Source organism: Hyalella azteca, unplaced genomic scaffold, assembly GCF_000764305.2.
Source record: "Hyalella azteca isolate HAZT.00-mixed unplaced genomic scaffold, Hazt_2.0.2 contig11821, whole genome shotgun sequence".
NCBI classification, from domain to species: Eukaryota; Metazoa; Arthropoda; class Malacostraca; order Amphipoda; family Hyalellidae; genus Hyalella; species Hyalella azteca.
Window position 1 is genome coordinate 42,425 of NW_025941804.1, and position 22,072 is coordinate 64,496.

General features: G+C 32.7%; 1 protein-coding gene and 1 long non-coding RNA gene across 2 annotated transcripts; both read right to left on the reverse strand.

Annotated features, from left to right (window-relative positions):
- Positions 1-121: 121 nt before the first annotated feature.
- LOC108683257 lies at positions 122-4,253 on the reverse strand. The gene is made up of 4 exons (XR_001931601.2): positions 4,119-4,253; positions 3,173-3,282; positions 2,212-2,289; positions 122-259 (listed from the first exon to the last, which is right to left on the reverse strand). It is a non-coding gene; the product is annotated as an uncharacterized LOC108683257 (long non-coding RNA).
- Positions 4,254-12,531: 8,278 nt separating this feature from the next.
- LOC108683248 lies at positions 12,532-19,021 on the reverse strand. Its single transcript, XM_018172549.2, has 8 exons — positions 18,880-19,021; positions 17,907-18,054; positions 17,093-17,252; positions 16,433-16,541; positions 14,481-14,602; positions 13,518-13,595; positions 12,813-12,942; positions 12,532-12,599 (listed from the first exon to the last, which is right to left on the reverse strand). Exons 1-7 carry the CDS (start codon positions 18,943-18,945, stop codon positions 12,840-12,842), a joined length of 786 nt encoding a protein of 261 aa, XP_018028038.2. The 5' UTR covers positions 18,946-19,021; the 3' UTR covers positions 12,532-12,599; positions 12,813-12,839.
- Positions 19,022-22,072: the final 3,051 nt, after the last annotated feature.

A 22,072-nucleotide genomic window follows, 5' to 3' on the forward strand; every position in this document is an offset into this window, starting at 1 on the left:
AACGTAATTTAAAATTGTGTATAACTTAGATCATGACCAATTTAATTAAAATTATAATGCAATGCAAAAATAAAATGCAACGCATAAAATAAAAAATAATTATAAAGATGCTCACAAGTACTGATGACTTGAAGTTATCTCTGCTAGTCCTGCGATGGTTGACGGATAAGATAAGATAGTAGGTGCCAGCTGGACCATCTGTGATGAACACGCAGCTGGTGCCGCCTCCAGGGGCTGCGTACGTTTCTTGCAGCACCAGCTATGAGTGGTTAAATTTATTAGTAAGTTTAATCATTAAATTCTATTGGAGAATTTTATTAAATAATTTTATTACTTAATTAAATTAGGTTATTTTACTAATTAATTATGCTAGTTAATTTTACTTGTTAATTTTATTTTTACATTTAATTATTGAATTTGATTATATAATTTTACTAATTAATTTCACTAGTTAATTTTACTAGTTAATTTTATTTGTTAATTTTATTAGTTAATTTTATTCAATTAATGATAATCAGCAGACAAAATAAATCATTAATGTCGGGAATACAGTTATTCTCCGACATGCTTATAATAATATTTTAATACAGAAAAATAATGAAATGTAAATGTGATGGCACCGCACTTGGTATGATAATACTGAACCTAATTAGTAGACCTATAAATCATTAATTGGGTGCTACAATTAATCATCAATCGATTGATCATTTATCATTCAATTAATCGGGTAATTAAGCATTGGAGGAATCAAGTATTCAAATAATACATTGAAGATTCAATTATTTAATTATGTAATTAATTATTTAATGACTAATTAATGATTAATTAATCAATTATTTAATGATTAAATAATACCCAATAAATCACACAATACATTATGTAATGATTAATTTTTTTAATGGTCAATTACTTAATTAATTATGTAATGATTAATTAATTATTGACTGATTAATAATTATTAATTAAACAATTATTTAATGATTAATTAATGAATAATTATTTAATTAATTAGATAAAAAACTAATAAGAGTTTAACTCTTAATAAAATCAACTCGATTCTAACACAAATTTGTTATGTAACTCAACCAAATGTGTTGACATGGATAACCTTTTTTAGTTCTCATACACATTGATTATGAACCTCAAGTTCAGACATCGAAACTATTTACTGCGTTTTGATAAAAAAAATACATAAAATTGTTTGATATCGATATTAAAATTGGTAGGTATATATTTTCGAAGTGTGCCTGAAATTTAGACATGAAGGCAACAATATTTCAAGCAGGTCTAAATTGTCATATAGTGTAAGTGAGCCCAGAAGTTTTATGTATAGATACAATTTATTGGGTTCCTATGATAATAAATTACAATTTTTATAAAATAGTGCAAATTAAAGAGTTCAGAGCGCGTTTCTTTCTTCTTCTTAATAATAGTTAACTTTAAGTTTAGATTTGTACAGTAAATTTTGTCCTAATAATAAATTTTAATGTGCCCTAATTAATTAATTTTGCAAAATAATGCAAGTTAATGTCCTTACATAAGTAGACAGACAATTATTTTTATCCTAATAATAATAATAAATTTTAATTTGTTTAATTTGTGCCCTAATTAATTAATTTTGCAAAATAATGCAAGTTAATGTCCTTACATAAGTAGACAGACAATTATTTTTATCCTAATAATAATAATAAATTTTAATTTGTTTAATTTGTGCCCTAATTAATTAATTTTGCAAAGTAATGCAAATTAACGAGCTCACAGCGCTGATCATTCTTCTCCTTTGTAAAAGTAAACTTCAAGTATGAACATTTACAATTAATTATGTGTGTGTTGATAATAAATTTTAATTGTGTCCCTTATTAATTAATTTTACAAAACAATGCAAATTAACGTCCTTACATAAGTAGACAGACAATTATTTGTATCCTAATAATAATAAATTTTAATTTGTTTAATTTGTGCCCTAATTAATTAATTCTACAAAATAATGCAAATTAACGCCCTCACATAAGTATAGACAAACAATTAATTGTGTCCTAATTATTAATTTTACAGAAATTAACGAGCTCACCGTGCTGTATACATAGACAATTAATTGTTTCCCAATTAATTAATTTACAAATAATGCAAATTAACGCCCCTGCATAAGTATAGGCATAGACAATTAATTGTGTTCTAATTAATTAATTTTACAAAAATTAACGAGCTCACCGTGCTGCTCGCGTCGTCCCAGGCGTAGCGGTGTGCGGTCTCTCGCGCCAGCGTCACTACCTGCCACTGACCGTTTACCTGAGAGTAATTAATAATTACTCTCAGTAATTAATTAGGTTAATTAATTAATGTCCTAATTAATTAGATTAATTAATTAATTAATTACATTAATTAAGTATTAATTAATTAATTACATTAATTATTTAATTAACATTAATTAACATAAGTGACAGACATTGTTAATAAATCAAATTTAATAATAATAATAAATTACTTTTATGTTAACAAAATAATAATAATAATTTGAAAAATGTTCAAAGTATCCGACTACTAAAATTGATTATGGAATGGATTATACAAATACAATATAACGGATTATCGAAATACATTTATTCGTCTTACGTTACTAAATCTATTTATTTGAAATTGTATATATTCTTATCCCATTAAATAAGCTAATTTTAAATTGTTTTTCATTCATTAAAAATTCTGTGTGAACGTTATTTTAATTTCCTTTAATTTAAAGTGTTGGAACGTAATTTTAATTAATCATTAGTTCAGGCTGATAATCAACAAATAATTACCTGATAGGCTGACATCGTAATTATAGATAACCTGAAAGGTAATCATTGTGAAGAATATTTCATTATAGATAACCTGATAGGTAATCATTGAGAAGAACACTTAATTATAGATAACAAGATGGGTAATCATTGAGAAGAATACGTAATTATAGATAACCTGATAGGTAATCATTGTAATAATACGTAATTAAAGATAACCAGATAGGTAATCATTGCTAACAATACGTAATTAAAGGTAACCTGATAGGTAATCATTGTGAAGAACACTTAATTATAGATAACAAGATGGGTAATCATTGAAAATAATACGTAATTAAAGATTACCAGGTGTAATCATTGTGAAGAAAAAGTAATTACAGATAACCAGATATCATCACCTTGGCTGTGCACACGTCTGACACGGTGTGGTTTAGCTTGAGGATAAACTTGTTTGTAACTTGATCCTTTATCCCACCAATATCCAGGACATGGATTTCACTGTTCGATTCTGTAAAGCAATAAATAAATTAAATAAATAATAAATTAAACATTTTTAAAATATTAAATTTTAATAAGTAAATATTTCACTGTTAGATTCTGTAAATAAATTAAATAAATTAATAAATTAAATAATAAATTAATTAAAGTACGACTTATGCTTTAAAAATTATTGTGATAATAAATAAATTAATTTAAATAACAGATATTATTATAAATTAACATAAGCCTGAAAAATTATGCAACTTAACATTATCGTCGCGACTTATGCTTAAAAAATTATTATGTGATGATTTAATTTAAAAGAATTTAATTAATTTTAAGAATACAAATTATTATAAATTAACATATGCTTAAAATAATTTATGCAACTAATTATTATAGTCACGACTTATGCCAGAAAAAAAGTTAAAAAGAAAAGTTGATCGCTAACTAGAACGTGGATTTAGCCTACGTAGTTATTAATTCTAAGCAGAAATAAAAATAATATCTAATTAAAATTTGGCTTGTGCCGAATTTTCATTAACAAATATTCACAGCGTATCATTTATCGGAAACTTTTTAATAATTTAAAATAACTAATTTAAATAAAATATTTAAATAATGACCGGAAAGATCCAAATAAATATTTGATATTATTCACCAGGAAAATTGTTTCATGTTATTTAATAATTCAAATTTGAAGATTACAGGAGATGAAAAACAAAAATAAGAAACTATATTACATGGAAATTACATAAAAATCGAAACTACAATATAATCACCCATATGAAGTTTAAAATAAATAAAAAATATTCACGTCATTAATTGAAAATAACGAATATTTGAGCACAGTTGTTTACTTACGAGATGATTTAGAAGTGACAACAACTGCTAATAACTGCCGGTTACTTGCGTTCAGTTTATCTTCATCGGTGTTCAATTTATCTTCAATTGCGTTCAGGGTATCTTCATTTCCATTCAATTCATCTTCATTTCCATTCAATTCATCATCATTTCCATTAAATTCATCACCATTTTCATTAAATTTATCATCATGATAAATGAGGCGTGTTATAGAGTTTCGTGACCATGACGAACTTGGTACGGTAACCGGAGTAGCGCTTTCTGTGACGTCACGTATCACTGATACCGCGGTAACGTCGTCATCGTTACTGCACCTGAGGAACGGTATCAGGATTAGGAATGGTAACTTCATCATCGTTACCGTTACAAAGGGTTATGGTCAGGAAAAAGGTCGTTAGGGGTTAAGAGGGAGCTTTGTGGTAAAATGGGAGTTTTTGGAGGAAAAAAACGGGAGTTTTGGGTTGAAAAAAGGAGAATTTTGGGGTAAGAAGGGAGTTTTGGGGTAAAAATACTAGGACTTTTGAGGTGAGAGAGAGTTTTGGGGTAAAAAGGAGAGTTTTTGGAGTAAATAGATGAGGAGTTTCGAGAGGGAAAGAGTTTTGGGGTAGAAATGGGGGAGTTTTGGGGTAAAAGGGAGTTTTGGGGTAAAAGGGAGTTTTGGGGTAAAAGGGAGTATTGGGGTAAAAGGGAGTATTGGGGTAAAAGGGAGTTTTGGGGTATAAGAGAGTTTTGGGGTAAAAAAGAGTTTTGGGGTAAAATGGAGTTTTGGGGTAAAAATTGGGAGTTTTTCGGGTAAAAGATGAGGATTTTTGGGGTAACGGTACCTAGAGTTGAAAATTGCAGCGGTAGGGAAGGCGTCAGATTGCAACACCGTGAACGCTCCCTCAGCGCTGGATTGCAATACCAGCTCTCCAGCTGCAGTCACCTGGATTGTTGCACACAATCAGAGATTGTTCCGTACAATCATTATCACAAATGGTATACACGTGATTACAAGTTTCAATATGATTGCAAATGTCGACGCGATTGCAAGCCTAAACATGATTAGAAGTGTAAACATGGTTAGAAGTTTAAACGTGATTAGAAGTTTATACGTGATTAAAAGTTACAGCATGATTAGAAGTTTCAATATGATTATAAGTTTCAACATGATTAGAAGATTCAATATGATTAGAAGTTTCAACATGATTAGAAGATTCAATATGATTAGAAGTTTCAACATGATTAGAAGATTCAATATGATTAGAAGTTTATACGTGATTAAAAGTTACAGCATGATTAGAAGTTTCAATATGATTATAAGTTTCAACATGATTAGAAGATTCAATATGATTAGAAGTTTATACGTGATTAAAAGTTACAGCATGATTAGAAGTTTCAATATGATTATAAGATTCAACATGATTAGAAGTCTCAACATGATTAGAAGTTTCAACACGATTAGAAGTTTCAACACGACTAAAAGTTTCAACATGATTACAAGTTTAAAAACGATTAGAAGTTTCAACACGATTAGAAGTTTCAACACGATTAGAAGTTTCAACAGGATTAGAAGTTTCAACACGATTAGAAGTTTCAACACGATTAGAATTTCAACATTATTGAAAGGTCCATCTCAATTGCAAGTTTATACGTGATTGTAAGTTTTAGCACGAAAACAAGTTTTAAAATTAATTAGGATTTTCAAATCTATGCTTGTGGTTTTACGTCAATTATTTTAATGCGCATTTTTATTTGTGAATAAAAAAGCGATATACCATCAGTACGCTGCTGTTGCCGCAGCCTTCATCGTGGCGCAAAAATATCCGTGGACTGAAATTCGGAAATCTTATTGCAGAAATTCCGGAAATTTTGTGTTTGCTGGAAAATTCACCGGCTGTCGATAGAAAGTCGAACCGACGATGCATATCTGAAAACCAAAATTAGGACAAAATTGTAACAAATTTACCAGGGCAAAAAAAGGGGAATTTGGATGTTAGGGATAATAGGAATTAATATAATAAATTTTAGTAGCAAAACAAATGTGAAAATATGCATGTATTCAAGGAATGTAAACATATTGAAAAAGTCGAAATTCAAAATAAATTTCTGTGTAGGCCCATCTGCAAGTTCACTCCGATATTCACGATTCATATTCATAGCGATATTCAATTATTCAATGATTCACTCATAGTACAATGAATGACATTATAAATCATTCATTCGCGATTCACTATTTTCAAGTCTGATGAATGAAGTACGATGAATCACATCAAAATGAGTGAATAACTGTAAAGATATACGAAATTTACTCACTTTGGACCCGATCTTGATACTCATTATTCATAGTGATGACTTTAGATCGACTGCTATTCAGCTGATGAATGTCAGCCTTGAGCTGACTGTCCAGCTGAGCCATCTGAGCTGAAAGCTGGTCAATATCCAGCTCTGCCAGCTGTCCTGACATGAAACTGACGTCGGCAGCCTGAACTGTGTTGTTGAAAACCTGCAAAACGGGGGTATAGTGGGGTGAAACTGCCCCGACGTGAAACTGCCCAGAGGTGAAACTGCCGCGAGGTGAAACTACCCAGAGGTGAAACTGCCCAGAGGTGAAACTGCCCAGAGGTGAAACTGCCCAGAGGTGAAACTGCCCAGAGGTGAAGCTGCACAGAGGTGAAACTGACCAGAGGTGAAACTGACCAGAGGTGAAACTGACCAGAGGTGAAACTGACCAGAGGTGAAACTGACCAGAGGTGAAACAGCCCAGAGGTGAAACTGGCCAGAGGTGAAACCAAGTAGATTTTAGGATATCTTAAAACTTGGTAGCACTTACGACTAAGCAAAATCTAAGGCCATCTTTATAACCCGGTGTTACTTACGACCCTATTCTGCACAACTTGCGACCCTATGCTGTACTTACGACCCTATCCTGTACTTACGACCCTATCCTGTACTTACGACCCTATCCTTTACTTACGACCCTATCCTTTACTTACGACCCTATCCTGTACTTACGACACTATCCTGTACAACTTACGACCCTATCCTGTACCTACGACCCTATCCTTTACTTACGACCCTATCCTGTACTTAAGACCCTATCCTGTACTTACGACACTATCCTCTACAACATGGTCGCTGGTGGTGGTGAGAACGGACCCCAGCAGCTGGCTGGGGTCGTGGCCATTAAGAGTCGATCGGACCCCGACCGAACCCTCGATCAACAGGCTGCCAGTGATCGAGATCTGGCCGGTGATGATCTGCGGGTCCCGACTGTGTGACAGCAGCAGATCTTCTAAGATCACGTCGTTGATCTTGGCCGTGAGTAGATCTCCTGTTGGTCGATCAAGTGAGGCACGAGGTCGATCATGTGGGGAACGAAGTCGATCGAGTGGGGCATGAGGTCGATCATGTGGGGAACGAGGTCGATCAAGTGAGTGGGGCACGAGGTCGATCAAGTGGGGCACGAGGTCGATCAAGTGGGGCACGAGGTCGATCAAGTGGGGCACGAGGTCGATCAAGTGGTTCACTAACGCGGTCTATCAAGTGGTTCACGAACGCGGTCTATCAAGTGGTTCACAAACGCGGTCTATTAAGTGGTTCGCTAACGCGGTCAATCAAGTGGTTCACTAACGCGGTCTATCAAGTGGTTCACTAACGCGGTCTACCAAGTGGTTCACGAACGCGGTCTATCAAGTGGTTCACTAACGCGGTCTATCAAGTGGTTCACTAACGCGGTCTATCAAGTAGTTCACTAACGCGGTCTATCAAGTGGTTCACTAACGCGGTCTATCAAGTGGTTCACTAACGCGGTCTATCAAGTGGNAACGGTCAAGTGGTTCACTAACGGTCAAGTGGTTCACTAACGGTCAAGTGGTTCACTAACGGTCAAGTGGTTCACGAGGTCTATCAAATGCACGTCGTATCTCTGATGTAAAATAAAAGTTTCTAATAACATGGACGCAGGAAAAAAGTTATCCACTCTTAAACTTGAAAAAAATAATTGAATTAAATCTTTAAATTAAAAAAACATACAAGTTAAAACCAGAATAGAAAAATTCAAGCACTGAAATTATTAGAACAACCTTATTTTAAAAATGTTAAAAATTATAGTAAAAAATCAGAAAATAATTTAAAAAATGTTATGCTAAAAATTTCTAAACTAAAGATGTTATACGGACCAACCTTGTATACGTAAGTCATCGAAAGTTATGGACGTGGTGGGTAGAATAGGGTTTTCTACATCGACGATATCGCGTAGAACTTCATCTACATCTACCCCGGAAATGGTGCCTGTCACCTGTCAGTGAAATAATTGTGGTAGATTAGTAGTAATTAAATTTTACGAGAATAAAAATTAATTAGCTTTCTACTAATATAGAAAAGAGAGAAATTCTAGGCCAGTCGAGCCGATGGCGTTTATGGGCGAAATTTATCAGGAGATTTAAATTATTGGGGATATCAAATATTAGTTAGACTGCAAGGCAATCTAACTAATTAGTTAATCTAATCTAAGTTAATCTATCTAATTAACCACTTGAGTTAGAATTGCAAGGCAGAATAATAATGCAGAAGTATTTATAAATAATACCTCACAATACTGGTTAAAATTTCTTATAAATAATTCTGTCTGATAATTTGAATCAAATCATTTAATTAAAACTTTTATATAAAATTAATATAATTAAAATAATATTATTAAAGTTCGTCACTCACGGTAAGGTTCCCAGCGATGACGATAGGCGCCCTGAATTCGATGAATGTCGGTATGAATGCATCAGTTAAGCGTATATAATCCTTACTATCAATTCCATTCATGTGAACAAACTGCAAGTTTTTCTGAACATTCAATCCTCTGACGTAAGTTTTTTTCCCGGATATGATGGTAGAATTGAGCCGACTTTTTCTGACACCGTTTTGTGCTAATGCCTTGAAAAGAACGTCACCAACATTGACACCTAACGTAGGATTAGATAGGTTTCCATTAACTATCAAGTTTTTAACTAGAATCGGATTCTTAAAACGCAATGGACATTCAATGCGATTATCAGACTTCCTCAATGAATTGTGTTGGCATTCATCCATGTTGATGTTGTTTATGTGGGACACATTCAAAGATTTTATGAAATTCCGGCCAGTGAATGACATTTTTCCCGTCATAACCTGGGTACGGGACTTGGATACGAACGAGTCCATGTATTTGATGAAATTGGTGGGTTCATTTCCAGTATTATAAATTTGCAGGTCTCTTGATAACGTTCTCGCATCTCCTTTAACAATTAAGTTTTTAATTGTAAGTGGATCTGAAATGTTCCTGAATTCCACATCACGCCAATTTCTAAAAGATTTCAGTCGATTCAGATCGCAACCTTCTATCTCACGGGTGGGAGATACCATGTCTATGACTATGATATGGTTTGTGAACTGTACAGTCTTGATGGTACTAGTAGTTTGGTCAACTAGTACCAGACTATCCATGTTCATCTGGTTAATAATAGGCGCTATGACTGATCTGGCTTCAATTTCGGAAAAGGTGTAATCTCCCACTATGCTCTGGTTGGATGTGGTAGAAAAAATGTTCTGAAATGTGTCATCCACATTGCGGCCGTTGAAAGTTTTCATATTTGCATAATCCAAAACGTAGACCGAGTTCAAAAATTGTTTGTTTCCACGGATGCTTCCATTGAAATTTTTCGTTACTACATCGGTAGTCAGAGAGGAAAAAATTTCGTCGTTAAGGAAGATAACAGAAGTGTTGCCCATCAACTCAAGGTTTTTTTCGATTGTTATCCGTCCAGTTATCCGTTGAGGAGAAGTAGAAACTTTTTTCAAGGTTTTCTTATCCAATTCTTGTACATTTATTCCGTCCACTTTGCCTCTAGCTCTTAAATGACGAACTTGAGAAGGATTCAATATCAGAAGTTCACCTTTTATAACGTTATCCTCGTCGACTTTTACCATATCATTAATTTCCGCATCAAAGTCCAAATCATTGAGTTTCTGCACTTGGATATCTTCGGAAGCTAGCAAAATTTCACTTGAAACGGGCCCGGCGAAATAGTAATGACCAGTCACTGAATTTGGGGTATCCAGTCTAACCAGGTCATCGAGAGACACATTGTTGATTTGAGCGGAGGTCAGTAAAAACTGATCAGTATCAAGCCCACCTGAAAAATTTTGTTCCCCGGAAATTACTTGATCAAAATCCAGTGAAATGACAGACTCTTTCAAGTCCTTAAGATTAACGCCATTGATTATGGGATCCGAGTTAAACGAGATATCACCTTGAATGCGTAGTAAACTTTGAAAATTGAAACGACTTTCAATTGTTTGATCCAGGCCTTGCAAGAGATATTGATGCACTGGAAGACCATTGAACTTTTCTGTGGTAGCTGATCCATTTATGGATAATCTACCAACGGATACACTCACTGGTATCCTTTGCTCTAAGTTTTTCCTCCAAAATTCGGAACGCAACAGATCCACTTCCACGCCGTTTAGAGTGGTTGCGGAGATCGAACAGTTAAGCTCTAAAGGTTCGTCGTAGCTGAAGGGCTGCTTTATCAGAATCTGTCCAGTATTTCCGAGAAGTGTGCTCAACTGAGATGGATTTACTCGATTAATTCTACTCCTACCATCCATGGTGACACCTTCTGCACTATTTACCGTCAAATCTTGCAAGAATCTCATTCTACCATTCAGGGTCTGATCGACAGAATTGAGAACAGCTTCGCGGTCTAAGTCGATTCCGTTTACGTCATCGGAGTACAAGTTCCCAGCGACACTTGCTTCTGATATAATAACCTTGGCACGAATGTCTTGTAGAGAGGAACTATCGATAACTTCAGACCATTTGATGTTGTTGATCGTGGAGACGTTCAAGTCACCATTAACAAGGAGGTCACTATTGAAAATAACAGGCGATTCTATGGTTTGTGGCCAACCTTGCAGGTTCACAACATTATTTTCGAAATTAGTCAGATCTAAGCCATTAACAGATGCACTAGAAATGGTGTCGGCAACAATCAAATTACCATTAATTACTACCTTCCCTGATATCACTTGAGTATCAGATACATCAGTTCTGAGAAGAGATTTAATCCAGTTTTCGAAGTTATGTCCATTGACGGCGGTTACATTCAACTTGTCCAAATAAAGATCGTTTTGAAATAACTTAGTCCCGGAAAAATCGACGTCTGAGGTTAGCTGATTGACGAATTCAGTTGTTGGAACGGAGTTAATTGCAAGTGAACTCTGCACTGAAGAAATTGGCTCAACATTTCCTCTAGAAAATGCGTTTCTGATTACATGCTTGCCAGTTACTACTTGATTAGAGGCTGAAACTCTGAGGAAATCGTCAGTTTGCATCCCGTTGATGTTACCTTTATGATTAAGTGTTTCATTATTATCAGATCGTAACTTTATTTCGTCGACATCCAACGATACAAGCTCTAGAGGTGTAGAAATAGTTTGATTCATCATTTTACGGAGGTACAGTGTATCATAATTTTCAATGGGTTTGCCGTTGAATTCAAATGGTTTCGGTTCTTCTTCGAAGCGGATATCTTCAGTGACTATCGAGTTTAGGGAAACCTTTGCATTGATAACTTGATCACCATTTTTGTAGAGGAGATTATTTGCAACCGTTTGCAGTTTGGTAGCTTCATCACGTACGACATTAATCCTCCTATCCAGAGAGTCGTATGCATTATTACCATCTTTTGCTCCAGAAAACAAATTCAAGTTCAAATTTTGGACAATCAAAATATTTTCTACATCAAATGAGTCTCTAAACTTGATTGGACCTGCCCAAATTTGGTCTCTGTCGCTCGACATAATGACATCAGAGGCGAGGATACGAGAGAGTTCATCAATTATTGGTTCTTGGGTGTTCATCATATCTTCGAGAGCAGTCATGGCTTCAAGTAGTTCGTCGTGATCATTTTCGGAACTTTTCGTAGGCAGCAAGCTGGCTTCCAAAATACCGAACTTCAATGCAGATTTACCGTTATTAACACATTGGTAGGCCATAATGGATGTATTTTCATGCAAGTCATTCGTAAAAAGAAGCACTCCTTCAACGCGTGGTTCTGATGTGAACGAAGTCTCGCGAGGTATCAACTTCGACAACCCTCCGTCTTCCAATTCTGGTCGACATTCCGTTCTGTATCTATGGTTCACATTCAAATTTCCGGCTCGATTATCCACATAGAAGAGAATTTCAGAGCCATTACTGACGGCTAAAACGTTCTCGCTTCCAAATGCGGCGAATGAGGAAGATTTTCCATATAAATTGGGGTGGAAATCACGCCATTCCAGTAGCTGGTCGTTATCGAACCAGTAAATCTTGGCAGGCTGTTGATCTTGGAGCAGAAGTAAGAAATGTTTTTTAGTGAAACTATTATAGAAATGATCCACATCCGTGACTTGCGTTGTCGCAAGTTTTTGTATTAGATGTAACGTTGACGTTAGAGGGTCAAAAACGTACACCGGAGATTCCACCTGAAATTTTAGAGTACAAAATTATTTTTATTGGATTTAAACCAATATTATTATTTTCTGAAAATTAAATTTACATCGCCAGCCCATTGGGATAGATATTGACATGTAGCAAAATCTCTAATGCGTATTAATATACCGTTTGAGAAATAATTGCTCTATTCGACTACAAGTAATTCAAAAGCCATTTGATATCCACAACTATGCAGTACTCACCCCCTGGTCCATGCCCACAACTATGTACTACTCATTGTCCTGGTTGAAGCCAGTTATGCTGGTTGCGTAGCGAGTGTCCAGCATTTCATGGTTAAGGCGGTCGAATAAACCGTCCTTATAAACGTACAACCTGTTGGTGGTTGCATTGTAAGTTATATTTAAACGAGTTAGAAATATATATTTAATTTCACAAATTGAAATTCGCTCTCACCAATAAATATTCTAATTTTTAGTTATATTTTAATATGGGTTAGAAATAACTATTCAATTCCGTCTTATAATTCGCTTTTACCAACAGATATTCTTTATTATAGAAGCATTTGGGAATATATTGTAAGAAAATTTTACTATTAATCTCAAAAAGATAACTGTTTAGTCCTCTAGATAAATGAAAAGAGAAGATAACCGCGTAATTACTGAACTGAAAAGCAGAAGATAATTGCGTAATTAGTAAGATAAGTAAATAAGGAGATAACCGTTTCATCAAGTAGATAACTAACTACTTAATTTACTATATCCTTTATTGGAATTGACGATTTCAGATTCATTCTGTTACCACTTTCTGTGCATGGCTGGAAAGCACATATTATGAAATCGTTCAATTATCCGCTGAAATTGAATTAGAAGTTAATTAAATTAATTAACCTCATTCGTTATTGTTAATATGAATGAATAATAATTATACTAGGTTAAATATTCACTCACTTGTCCTCAAGTACGAAGTACACACGACCGGCCACGGTGAAGAAATGCATCAGCGGCCTCCCTGATGATATGTCAACCCTGGAATTTATGAATGATATTAAAGATACATAAAATGATCATGTTGGATGAATGATACGTCATACACGAAGCTTATGAATGATACATCATACATGAATTTTTTGAATGATACTAAAAATACATAATATGACCAAGTAGTACGAATGATATTAAAAATACATAATGTGACCAAGTAGTATGAATGATACATCATACATAAAGTGTATGAATGATCCTAAAAATATACAATATGACCTAGTAGGATGAATGATACGGAATACACGAAGTTTATGAATGATACTAAAAATACATGATATGACCAAGTGGTGTGAATGATACGTCATACATAAAGATTATGAATGATACTGAATACATAATAAGACCAAGAAGTAAGAATGATACGTCATACATGCAGTTTATGAATGATATTAAAAATTCATAGCATGACCAAGTAGTATGAATGATACGTCATACATGAAGTTTATGAATGATACTACAAATAAATAATATCATCAAGTAATAAGAATGATACGTCATACATGAAGTTATGAATGATACTACAATTACATATTATGACCAAGCAGTATTAATGATACGTCATACATGAAGTTTATGAATGATATTAAAAATGCATAGTATGACCAAGTAGTAAGAATGAGATGCTACCTTAATCATGAATTTTATGAATAATACTACAAATACACATTATGATCAAGTAGTATGAATTCATCAACACGTAGTTAATTAAAATTGTGCAAATTTTAAATTCAAAATTTAATTTCAAATTTAATTTTTATTTTATGATATATCCGATCGGTAATTCTAAGTTTATATTTAAATAAATAGCTTGACCCGTGACCAGACCAATATTTATATTTAAAAGAAATGTTGGACCCATGACCTAACCAATTTTTAATGTTCAAGTTCCTCATGTCGGCGAGGTTGAGGGCGTCAAGCTGGACACGGTAGCCCCCCGGGGCGGGTGAAGCGGTGCTGTAGAATAGCACACTACCCACCACGAGCCCAGTCTGATAAGTGATAATAATATTGAAATATGTTTAGAATATCAAATATAGTTTATATAGTCATTGGATTCTGAAATTATATCAATTATATTGCAATATTTTTATTTTATGAATTTTATTATAATATTATATTTCAATTACATTTCGATTTAATATGGTTAAGATAGCGACCATGATACTGAATGCATATGATGCGTGCATTCAAGATCTAAATTCTTACAAAAGCTCCGTAAACAAAATTTTGGCTTGCCCACGCAGAATGTATAGCAATATTTCAATATTAAGCGCTCAGTAAATAAATAAAAATATCAAAAAAGCTCAAATTAAAAAAAATATTCCACTTGTCAAATTAAAAGCAAGTCGGGTCTGAAAAGTTGAAATTGTATTTTTTGTTCGTTACTAATAAAAAATGAATTTCTCAGCAAAAAATCTCAAAACTTCATGGCAAAAGTTATCTTGGAGCAGTGGCACTTCATGTTCTCAGAATTTAAATTTTATGAATTTGTTACTCATTATTATACAATAAGGGGTACCGAATTCATTGTTATGAATTTGTCGCTCAAAAGATAGGAAGAATAACCTAAATAATAAAATTTAAAAAGAAATTACAATTAGAGTTGGGATCGAAAATATAAACAGGAATAGCCTTAAATGAACATTTCAAAAATGTTACTCTAAAAAACGATGACCAACGTTTATACTTGAAATGCACCTGAATAATAAATTAATATTAATAAAAATAAAAACGTTCGCAATAAAATAAATATGATAAAAAACCTTTGAATAAACCCGCATATTACAGTAATGACTATGCAAGCCCCATGAACAAGTTGGAGACGACATTTTTTGGGAAGATTTTTTTTTCAGACCATTTGATCACATGTTGGGAACTTCGCAGAAACACTGTATTGATCACAGGGAATTGCGTAGCCTTGAGTTCTGTGGCAATTGTAATTGTGATGGAATTTGATCTTACTGGACCAGGCCTTTTTGTAGTACTCAAATATATTCATTTTAGTCTACCACCTATACACGTAATGAAAAATTATTGCAGAAAAATTTGGCTTTTTACAGAAATTAATAGTGGATGAACATATGTACGTATTTTAGCTATACTTTTTCGATCTTGTTTTTTAGCGATTTATCAATAAATGAACCTGTTTTACTAATTGTCCATAAATGCACCTATTTTATGAATTTGTTAATAAATGCACCTATTTTACCAATTTATCAATATATGCACCTATTTTACCAATATGTCAATAAATGCTCCTATTTTACCAATTCATCAATAAATGCACCTATTTTACCAATTTGTCAATAAATCCACTTAGTATACCAATTTGTCAATAAATGCACCTATTACATTATTCTTCATGAAAATATTGATCAGGAATATTACGTAAACAGTTGCCGTACTAGCAGGAAAATGGATAAACTTTTGTTGGTTACTAATTTCAGCAGTTACTAGATAAACTTTTGTTGGTTACTAATTTCAGCAGTTACTAGATAAACTTTTGTTGGTTACTAATTTCAGCAGTTACAAGGGCTCGAGGTGAAATTTAATATTAGTTTAAATTAATTACATTCACATTTTCATTCGATAATTTGCCAAGTATATTACCTTTACGTACCATATATCTTTACTATCATAAAAAATTATTATTTATAAAAAATTACTATTTATATTAAAAAATTAGTATTATTTTTAAAATTATTATTATTATTAAAAATTAGTATTGTTATTATAAAATTAGCATATTTGGTAAAAAATTACTATTTATATTAAAAAAGTATTATTATTATTAATTTTATTTTATTTATTTTCCTCACGCTGACGCTGGTGACGTTCGCTGACGCTGGCCGCAGCGACGCTAGCGACGTCAGCGTCACACTCGCTGCAGTAGCTGACACGTTCAGCCGTGTCAGCCACACGTCAGACCTGTCAGCCATGTCCGTGCAGATGAAAATTAAATAACATCCGAAAAACAATTATTGTTTGTAATTAATTAAAATCATTACAGTTTGAAAAATAACCTACGAAAAACAACTATGAGTTTATAAATAATTGAAATCATTACCGTTTAAAAAAGAATTGTAAAATTAAGTTAGAACGGTGGCATATTTATATACTTGAAAATTTGATTAACGGAACTTCAATAGAATTAATCAGGTAAAAATAATGAAATAAAAACAAAATGAATCGTTTAACAAAACTTCCAAATAATTTCCAACAATAAATTAAAAAAAGGGAAAGTGATTAGGTTTGAAAATTGTCCAATCAACCACAACACGAGAAAACTTGTGAAATATTCACTTGCAAAATGAACGAAAATATTAAAACATACTTTCGTTGTGTAATTAACTCTTTAAAATTAGAATTCATTATCAAGGTTTTTTTGTTAAAGTTGAATTAGCAAAATTAAGAAATACATTAGAATACATATCAAGGTTTGTGTTAAAGTTGAATTTACATTTTCTACTTTCACTCACGTGGGAGTTGCAATTATAGCAAGAGCTTCATTAGCGTGACGCACGCGCTGAAATACGCTGACATCATCCAGCTGACTGTGCTGGACCACGCTGTCATCCAGAATGAGCTGGACGCTGGATGCAGCGCTGGATTTGATAGAGACTGAGAGCCCTTCCGGACCTCAAAGAATTGAAAAAGTAATACCGTTAAAAAAGTCATTTAAAAGTAGATTGCTCAAGTCATTTTTACTTTATATTTTATATATAAAATCATACAAATACTGAAAAAGACTGGCGCATAAAAATACCATATTTTAGGAAATATAGTTGTGAGTAATAAATTAAAAGAATTAGTTAAGCAAATATCGTATTCAATTTTATATTGATTTATCATGAACATTGGAGTTCAAGATAACTAATGTTAATATATATTTAGAAGAAGTGACCACCAGTGGAATAAAATATTCGCAATAGATATGAAAAAATATGTAAATTTGTTAATCTTGAATCGATAATATTTTCATTCATATATCTACATAAAACACTGAATATTTGTATTCAAAATTGAATATCGTATCCACTTTAAAAAAGAGGTAATCTTTTTTCAAATTGAATTTTGTATCCATGTTAAGAAAAAGTAATTTTTTTCAAAATTGAATTTCGTATTCACGTTATGAAAAAAGGTTATATTTTTTCAAATTTGAATTTCGTTTCCACTTCAAGAAATAGGTAGGCACTTTTTTTATTGAATTTTGAATGATTTTGAATTACCTTTTTCTTAACGTGGATATCCACGTTAAGAAATAGGTAATCTTTTTGCTGATTAACCACCTACCAGATTTAAACGTTGATAAATCATGCACTAGAGATTTAGAGATTAGATTTGCTGCCGAACTCTGCAGCTTGCGACGTATATCCACAACGTCGGCGACCGTGCGATTTATCTGCGGATTTGATTGGTCGGTGGCGAGGCTCTCCCCGTCCTGTGATTGGTCGCATTTGTGATAAATAATTTTAATCACACTGTTTAGTTTTCATTATAAATGGAATTAAAATTGTTTCCATGATTGAACATAATTATAAAGATAATTCGTAGGGAGGTTTTTAGTGATAGATAATTTGACTCACACATAAGTTTTCATTATAAAATGGAATTAAAATTTGTCTCTATCATTGAACACTATTACAAAATGTTCGTATAACTGATATACATTTCACTCACTGGTCTTTAATCAAATTTGCATTAAATATTCATGTGCAAAGGAAAGCTATGCTTACGAATATAAATATACCATATCTATACAATTTTATTGCTTGTATATACCTATATACCATAAACATAAGTCTATATTTACGTAGAATAGATATGGATATAAGTGCAATATAATAACACGAAACTTAAGTACTTATATTATCAGTCTGCTTATATCGCAAGTTCATAAGGAATTTAAAAGAAGATAAAAAAATTCACCATATCGATATTGAACAAATTCACTATATCGAAACAATCTAAAAATGAAAACAATGATTTAATAATTCAAAATTCTATGTCAGATATTAAAACCTAAAAAGACCTAGAACATAAAACGATTTAAGGTTGTTTCGTGTTAAAGGTCTTATTAGGTTTTAAGGTCCATCTTAGAATTTTGATTTATGAAATGATTGTTCTAATTTTAATATTTTCGAACTGATGATGGAGCTGGACTCCAAAACGTTTTAAATATCGATATGGTGAATTTGCTTGGCGTTTTATTTGCTTTTAAATTTCTTCAGGAAAATTAATACATACGAAATTGACTGATACTTACAGGCATTGGTATTCCTGCCACCGTAGCAGCGAGGAAACTTAACAGGAATACAGGAATCGTTCCCATTATTGACAAGGAATTAATAAGGAATTAACATGGAATTAATAAGGAATTAACATGGAATTAAAGCAAGAAAAATTTCTTTGAAATTCCTCACGACGTGGTAAACATCCTAGCAAACAATTCTGAAGGAGAGGAATATCACTTTAGTGAAAATTTTAATTGAAAACACCTTTCGCAAAAAGTTAGATACTTTGGCTACACGCAGTTTAGTTAAGGTCAGAAATTACGTCTTTATTACCAAAGATACGCTATACTTGAATGTTCCTGTCAGTAATCATCGTTAACATAGCAGCCAATCATCGTTAACACAGCAGCCAATCATCGTTAACATAGCAGCCAATCATCGTTAACAAAATCACCGTAAACACAGCAGCCAATCACCGTAAACACAGCAGCCAATCACTGTAAACACAGCAGCCAATCACTGTAAACACAGCAGCCAATCACTGTAAACACAGCAGCCAATCACTGTAAACACAGCAGCCAATTACCATAAACACAGCAGCCAATCACCGTAAACACTCATCCTTAAGTGACGAACATCGTAAAAATTAGTCTCACCAGTCACAGATTTCTATGAATAATTATTGCAGAAATTAAAGATATTACATTCATGGTATTATTAAATCCATAGTATTCGATATATATTTAATCATTAAAGATATTAAATCCGTGGTATATTCGTTCGTATAGTGACTGGCATTCATAGATAATTTGGAAAATTAATACTGAACACTAAGGATACTCATCAGCCCAGTAGCAGCTGTAGAATGAGGAGAAATACGTCAAAATATTCAAAACTAACTTTCCGCTCCTAACTAACTTATGCTTAGTCTCCTTAGTGTTTCGAACGTAGCAGTCCCAGGTCACGCTGTAGTTAATAACCGCCTTACCCGTTGTAGGATTCAACTTTTAAATGACCTATGGTAGCTCAAAATACAGATTTTATATTCTAACTACCTTCATCATAATCAAAATAATCTTCTATACTATCACGAATTAGTTTCATTTTCCATGAAATTTGATGGTTTGCCATTTAGCTACTTATGTGAAATAAAATCGAAATTCTAAATAATCCAGCACAACCTTCATTAATTATTACTATCCTAACGTCAATGCCACCGAAGTGACCACAACACTTATGTCGCCGGCTTTAGGTATAAACGATCAATTTTCTAAACGAAACTGAGAAAAACCTTCCAGCAAAATCGAAACCAGTTCAAACGATCAATTTTCTAAACGAAACTGAAATAACTCTCGAGCAAAATCGAAACCAGTATAAACGATCAACTTTCTAAACGTAACTGAAATAAGTTTAGAGCAAAATAGAAACCAGTATAAATGATCAATTTTCTTAACAAAACTGAGGTAACTTTCCAGCGTAATCGACACAGCGTTGTCGTTACTATATGGTAATCAAACCTTACCAACCGTAGTTCTGACCAATATTATATGTTTTTTTGACAAGCGGCGATTTAAGTACCATAATCTAGCTGATGGTTATGGTGGCCCTACGCACCGAACTGCACACGTGCAATAATTACCGTACATCTACGAACCTCACGTCAAAACGTATATACCCTAGAAAATAAAAATTACAGGAAACAATTGAACTATTATTTTCATGGAATTTTACATAGTTATGGTCAGTGAGCGTTTTTCAAGGTAAATAAAATATTAATTAAAGCAGTGATAATCAAAAATGAACCGCGGACTTTTAAAAGTTTATACACTATATACAGTAAATATTTAGTAAATTCATTAATTGATTCTACCATTACGTTATTAATACAATTAACTAATATCCTGTTTAATCGTTTGGAAAAATCTTCAATCAACAAAAAAGTTTAAAGTGTTAAATACATTGAATGATAAATATTCAAATAACGTTTGAGATTTGACATGAGTCAAATATAACTTTTCCATGTGTAGCGAAATTATAAAAAAGGTGTACGCTGATTGTTGAAGTCCTTTTCTGCCCAATTTCACATTTCAGTTCATGTTCCTGTGGGTTCAATTCCAGTGTGAACCCAACTTTGATTAGTTCCGATAAGAATCTAGCTATTAATTGGCACTATAGACGTCTCTTTTCATTATAGGTATTGCTATCTAGGAGCTTCAGAGCTTCATGTCCAGCGAAAGAATTATTATTATTTGCTTATTAGGTGTTCATAAAGTAAATAAAATTGACTTTGATGCTGAGCGGTGATGGTTCATAAGCGTGCGCTTATAGAATATTATTATGAATAATTAAAAAATAATTAATATGATTTAATACGATTTGTATTCCTATTAATTATATTCATTATAAAAATGTATTTAATACAATTGCATTCATATTATAATTATTTTGATTTGTATTCATATTAGTATGATTTAATATCCATTGTTTGCTCGGCTTGTCATACTGATTGACGATAAGCAGGATCGAACAACTTTTGCACCTCATAAGTTTTTTTCTGGTGAATTATTGGTTACTAATGAAAAAAATCACGGCAGGGTCTAGCTAATTGTAACTTATGTGTATAAAATGTAACTAGTTGTAACTTATGTGTATAAAAAGAGATTTTAGCTGCTAACACATTTAACAGAATTAATTGATGTCCAGAATAATAACAATAATAATAACAATAATTGATTCATAATTAAAAATAATTGATGTCCAGAATAACGGCTTGTCATAAAGGTGGTAATTAGTATTATTTATTAAGACGATTTTAGCTGTTAAATTGTACTTAATAATGTTTAGTTATATTACAATGTAAATAAAGTAATGGGGTCTTCCGGAGCCCAAAGAGAAGGTTTTAGCTGGTCACTCATAATCAGTTAGTGGAGGGAAAGTAGTGTAATTTTAAAAAAATTTCAAATTTTGCGTATGCAAAATGAAATAATATTTATTATTGTGGCATCACAGAGAAGAGTAATCAACTGCGTAATTCTGAGTATATTTAAAATTTTAATTGTCTTCAATTCATTGCTCAAGAGCCAGAACATGCATACCCACAACCGAGTTATCAATCGATCTAATTTCTGCGTATTTTTTTGTTACATGAGAAAAATTTCGATATTTTTATTTTTTATTGAGGGATGCGTTATTGAAGCATCTCGATAAAATTACAATAATAATAGA

Bases quoted from the DNA above. Each gene is read 5' to 3' on its own strand.
- LOC108683248 (XM_018172549.2), bottom strand. From the start codon at position 18,945: ATGGGAACGATTCCTGTATTCCTGTTAAGTTTCCTCGCTGCTACGGTG. The intron at 18,055-18,879 runs GTAAGTATCAGT...GACCAATCACAG, and splicing joins TGGCAGGAATACCAATGCCT to GACGGGGAGAGCCTCGCCAC. The intron at 12,943-13,517 runs GTGAGTGAATAT...AACCACCAACAG, and splicing joins TACTTCGTACTTGAGGACAA to GTTGTACGTTTATAAGGACG.